The 5509-nt window shown below is 46.4% G+C and overlaps 1 protein-coding gene across 1 annotated transcript; it reads left to right on the forward strand.

The window, feature by feature from the left end:
- The first annotated feature begins 299 nt into the window (after window positions 1-299).
- LOC138954545 (uncharacterized) lies at window positions 300-5000 on the forward strand. Its single transcript, XM_070326362.1, has one exon. The coding sequence runs from the start codon at window positions 300-302 to the stop codon at window positions 4998-5000; it is 4701 nt and encodes a 1566-aa protein (XP_070182463.1).
- The last annotated feature ends 509 nt before the right edge of the window (window positions 5001-5509 follow it).

Raw genomic sequence — 5509 nt, forward strand, 5'->3', positions numbered from 1 at the left:
GCCAGAAAGAGTCAAATAAAGTTTACAGTGTAAGTTCTCGTTAGTAGATAGAAGTAAACTGACTCACGATAGAACGTGGAAACATAACTCTTTGGGTGGTTGTGTGGAAACGTAACGTAACATACGTTGAAGAATTATTTCAAAGTACAGTAGAAGTAGAGCTAAACTAGGACTTGCATTTTGTGCACGAAGGCGCCGCCCGACTGTTTCTTTTTGTAATTTGATCCGAAATTTAGTAGCTCGACGGTGTTTGAGCAACATACATTTTGTACGTTTTGGAATAATACGCGAGGTGACTTATGAGTGACGACAGTTCCCCAGCTCATAATTTTAGAAAGTCCACCATCGCAGCCCAGTTGGCACGGAAACAGCCGGCCGACAAATCGCTTCCCATAGTAACCACAGATAAGAAGGGAAGAAAATCCCTTACTGTCGGTAACGATCGGGAAGAGGTGATAGACTCGTTACCAATTCCTGCTGACGAAGAAGAGAGTGTTCATCTCTCTCTTCAAGTTGACAGCAACCGTAACGACGAAGAGGTTGATCCACAGGCGTGCACGGACGTGTCACCTGTAAATATGTCTCAGTCCACAAGTGTAGATCCGCTAGAGTTGACTAGACAGCTAATGGCCGAAGGACAGTTGTTGGGGTTAGAAGGAGCCGAGTTGCGTGCATTTGTTCTTGATCAGAAAGAGAAGCAACAAACTCTTGATCGCGAAGAACGAGAACGTGATGCTGAACGACAAGAACGTGCTGAACGACAAGAACGTGATGCTGAACGACAAGAACGTGATGCTGAACGACAAGAACGTGACGCTGAACGACAATTCCAACTGGAACAGTTGAAAATCCAGAACGCCAACCAAGAGGGCAACAGGAACAACAACTCGCCAGGACGTATTCGCGAAGATGATGGTTTCAAGCCCAAGATTCCTTTTCTAGACGACCGTGATGACATCGAGAGCTGGTTCCATCAGTTCGAGCATTATGCTCGAGACTGTAACCTGAGTGATGCAGCAAAAGCTTCACGTGTAGTGTACTTTCTGAAGGGTAAGGCGAGAGTCATCTTCTCAAAGCTGAACGAGGAAGACGCTAATGACTACGACACTCTCAAACACGCTTTGTATGAGGGCTTCCAACTCACTAGCGAAGATTATAGAAAGAAGTTTCGCCAAACCAAGAAAAGCGCCACTGACACGTATAAAGAGCACATCACGAAGCTAGAACGGTATCTAGACAAGTGGGTGGAATTAGCAGAATGCGACCAAGATGTAAAAGATCTCAAAGATTTGTTGGTCCGTGAACAGGTGTTGGACACCCTTCCGCCTGACCTCGCCGTTCACATTAGGGATAGAGACCCTAAGAGCGCCAAAGAGATTGGGATGATAGCCAACACATATCAACAATCTAGATCGAACGTCAAAACTTCATCGACGTACGTCAAGCCTGAAAAACGTCGTTCTCCCCAAGAAGAAACAAGAATAGCTGCTCCATCAACAAAACCCGCAAATCAAACTCTAAAGGCAAAGTTGAGTGACGCCGAGAGAGAGAAACTGCGAGCATCTGGATGTTGTTTCATTTGTAAATTGCAAGGGCATGTCTCTCGTTTTTGTCCAAACAAGAGAGACACAGCAGGTGCAGTTTCATCGAAGAAAGATACACTTGAGACACCGATCCTCTTAGAAAAACTTTGCGGAAATTGCAAGGAAAAGAAATGTGCCGAAGTGGTACCAGTGAAGCTGAATGGAACAATTGTCAACGCTTTGAGAGACACTGGATGTACTGGTATCATTGTCAGCAAGAAGTTTGTGCCTAAGGAGGCATATTCAGCGAAAATGAAGGAGACTACTCTGGCAGAGAAAGACTCCAAGAAGATGTACCACACCGCCGTGGTGCACATCGATTCACCCTACTTTGACTCCGAGACAGAAGTAACGGTGATGGACGACCCAATTTACCCTGTCCTCATAGGTAAATGGTATGGACTAGGTAAAGAGAAGAAATTGACTCCCACATATCCTGTTCGAGACCCAGCGTGGTACCCTGGGACAGCAGCTGCTGTTACCACGAGAGCACAAGCGACAGTAGACGCCCAGAAACCAAGCTGCAGTCACAAACAGGGAGTCAAGGAAGAAGAAAGACTGTATTCGCCAGCTGATCTGAAGAGAGAACAGGCAAGTGACCCGTCGTTGAAGACCATCAGGCAATTTGCCAACTCTCCAGAAGGGATCAATGGGATACGGTATTCATACAAGAAAGAAATCCTGTATAGAACAACGAAAGATCGCCACGGAAACGACCGTTCACTAGTAATCGTTCCGAAGAAACTCAGGAACAAAGTTCTTTCATTTGGTCACGATCACCCCATGGCAGGACACTTAGGTCAAAGAAAAACATCTGACAGAATTAGAGCAGAATTCTGGTGGCCAGGGTGTGCAGGAGACATTCGTAGGTATTGCTTGTCCTGTGACACATGCCAAAGAACTGCACCGAAAAGTCAGACAAAGAAAGTCCCTCTGGGAAGGATGCCACCCATCAGTTCGGTTTTCAAGAGAGTTGCGGTGGATATCATCGGCCCGGTCAAACCTATGTCGGAGAGCAAGAAACAATACATCTTGGTATCTGTTGACTACGCTACCCGATACCCCGAAGCCGTAGCCCTGAAAAACATCCAAGCAGATACCGTAGCTGAAGCTCTCTGGGAGATGTGGACTAGATTGGGAATCCCAGATGAAGTGATAACGGACCAAGGCACACAGTTCACCAGCCACCTGATGAAAGAAGTGAACGACTTTCTCAGCATCAAACACCATATGACTGCACCGTTTCACCCTCAAGCGAATGGTTTGGTCGAAAGGTTCAACTCCACACTGAAGAGCATGCTGAAAAAGTTAGCGATCGATCAACCGAGGGAATGGGACACGTTTATCCCCGCCCTCCTGTTTGCATACAGAGAAGCTCCACAAGAAAGCATGGGATTTTCGCCGTTTGAGCTGCTGTATGGGAGATCTGTCAAAGGACCCATGCAAGTGCTGCGCCAAACATGGACCGAAGAAGAAATCTCAGGGGAGCAGAAGACTACAGCGGAATATGTAGTCAACCTCAGGAACAGAATAGAAGAAACGTGCAACGTGGCACGTGAGAACCTGAAGAAAGCGGCCAGCAAGCAAGCCCATTTCTTCAACAAGAAAACGAAACCAAGGACGCTAGAAGTCGGAAAACGGGTTCTACTTCTACGCCCTGTGAAGAACAACAAGCTGGAACTTACATGGTCAGGTCCCTACAAGGTTGTGGAAAAGTTGAATGAATTCGACTACAAGATCCAAGTTGGCAGAAGAACACGGATCTACCACATCAACCTCATCAAGGAGTACCAAGAACGGGAATTGAGTTCCGCCACTCCCAATCCCAGTTCATCTGCCCAAGCGAGTGTTCCTGCTTCAAACGAAGAAGAAAGTGATGAAGAAGACGGAGGAGAAGAGGTCGTGGCTGTTGTCATGGAAGAGGACAACACGATGGATGATGACATCTTCAAGTATGACACTCAGAAGATGTTACCCCTCCTAGAAACTCAAAGAACCGAAAATGTGAAGAACATCCATTTCGACGAGAAATTGGACGAGGCAAAGGTCAAGGAGGCGAAGATGATCTGTGAAGAATTTGAAGAGTTCCTAACAGATGTTCCAAAGACGACGAACCTGGAAAAATGTTCCATTGAAGTGACAGAGAAGAAACCAGTCTTTGTGAAACCCAGACCCATACCTCACGCCATGGTAGAAACTGTCGAAAAGGAAATTGAAGAAATGCTGAAGTTGCATGTCATCGAACCTGCAAACTCTCCATACAACTCTCCCATCGTCCTGATAAAGAAGAAGGACGGAAAGTACCGTTTCTGTTCTGATCTGAGAGCTCTGAACAACGTGGTAGTGTTCGACGCTGAACCCATCACCGATGTCGACCATCTGTTTCAAAGTTTAGGAAAAGCGAAATACTTTTCAAAGCTAGACTTGACGAAAGGATATTGGGCGATCCCAATAGAAGAGGAAGATAGAGACAAGACGGCATTCACAACTTCAGCGGGCCAATTTCGTTGGGCCAACATGCCATTTGGATTGAAAACAGCGACAGGGGTGTTTAATCGCATGATGAGGAAGCTACTCAATCCAATCAGAAGAAAAGACGTCCACCACTTCATGGACGACGTGCTTATAGCAACTGAAACCTGGGAAGAGCACATGTCAGCTCTGAAGGCAGTACTACAGAGGCTACAAGAAGCCAATTTGGCAGCAAAACCCTCCAAGTGCTACATAGGCTACACAGAGTTGCCGTACCTCGGACACGAAGTGGGAGGTGGAAAAAGGTGGCCAGAAAGCGACAAGATCAAGAAGATTCAAGACGCTCTCCCACCCACCACGAAGAAGGAACTACGGTCGTTCCTAGGACTCTGCAACTTCTACAGGTCCTACATCGAGTCATACGCGAACATAGCTGTTCCGTTAACCGACCTGACAAAGAAGTTCAACCCAGACAAGCTTGTCTGGAACGACGAAGCGAGAAGGAGTTTTGAGACACTCAAAGAGAAAATCTCACAGAAACCTGTGCTGTGTATGCCAGACCACAGCAAACCTTTCGTGCTAAGGACGGACGCCTCCGACAAAGGAATGGGTGCTGTTCTCATGCAAGAGCACGAAGAGACTCTACGACCTGTTGCGTACCAAAGCAAGAAGTTCAACGGAGCAGAAAGTAGGTACGCCACCGTAGAAAAAGAATGCCTAGCTACAGTTTGGGGAGTGGGAAAGTTCGAACGGTATCTGTACGGGAAACACTTCACCATTGAGACAGACCATCGCCCACTCAAACATCTCCAACGACAACCGAACAACCCTCGTCTGATGAGATGGGCCCTCCAACTGCAGCCATACGAGTTCACCGTACGTGTTATCCCCGGGAAGGACAACCACGGTGCAGATTATATGAGCAGAGCGTCGTACGATGAATAATTATCTACTTGGGATAGGATAATTATCTTGATCCATGGGGTTATGTGACGAATGGAATTCGTGTATCGACTCCCTCTCTCATATTAATCGAGACTTCACTAGTTGCGTACACAAAACGAGGTTAAATGACCGAGACTACGTCATGACGACACTGTATACATATGACGTCAACGCTCGCGCCATTAGTCCAAAACTAGTGCAGCGTACAAGAAAAGAATTTGTTTATCTTCATGGAAAGAAATTTAAAGAAGAGAGCAAAAGGAAACAGCGTGCATTGGTATTAATTCGTGAATATGAACTGTACATATATTCAGTTGAGGTTGCTAGGATGCAATGCTATGACCGTTTCATTGACTCCAAGATGGCAGCAATCAACGAAGCCACATAGATTGCACTAGCATATGTTTCACCTTCCGTGGACGGATTTCCACATTTTTGCGATCTCCAAAGGTCCACTAACCGCAGAAGGTGCAAGTGTACAGGGGTGTACAATGCTTGTGTAAATGATG

This window comes from Littorina saxatilis, unplaced genomic scaffold, assembly GCF_037325665.1.
Source record: "Littorina saxatilis isolate snail1 unplaced genomic scaffold, US_GU_Lsax_2.0 scaffold_187, whole genome shotgun sequence".
Taxonomy (NCBI): Eukaryota; Metazoa; Mollusca; class Gastropoda; order Littorinimorpha; family Littorinidae; genus Littorina; species Littorina saxatilis.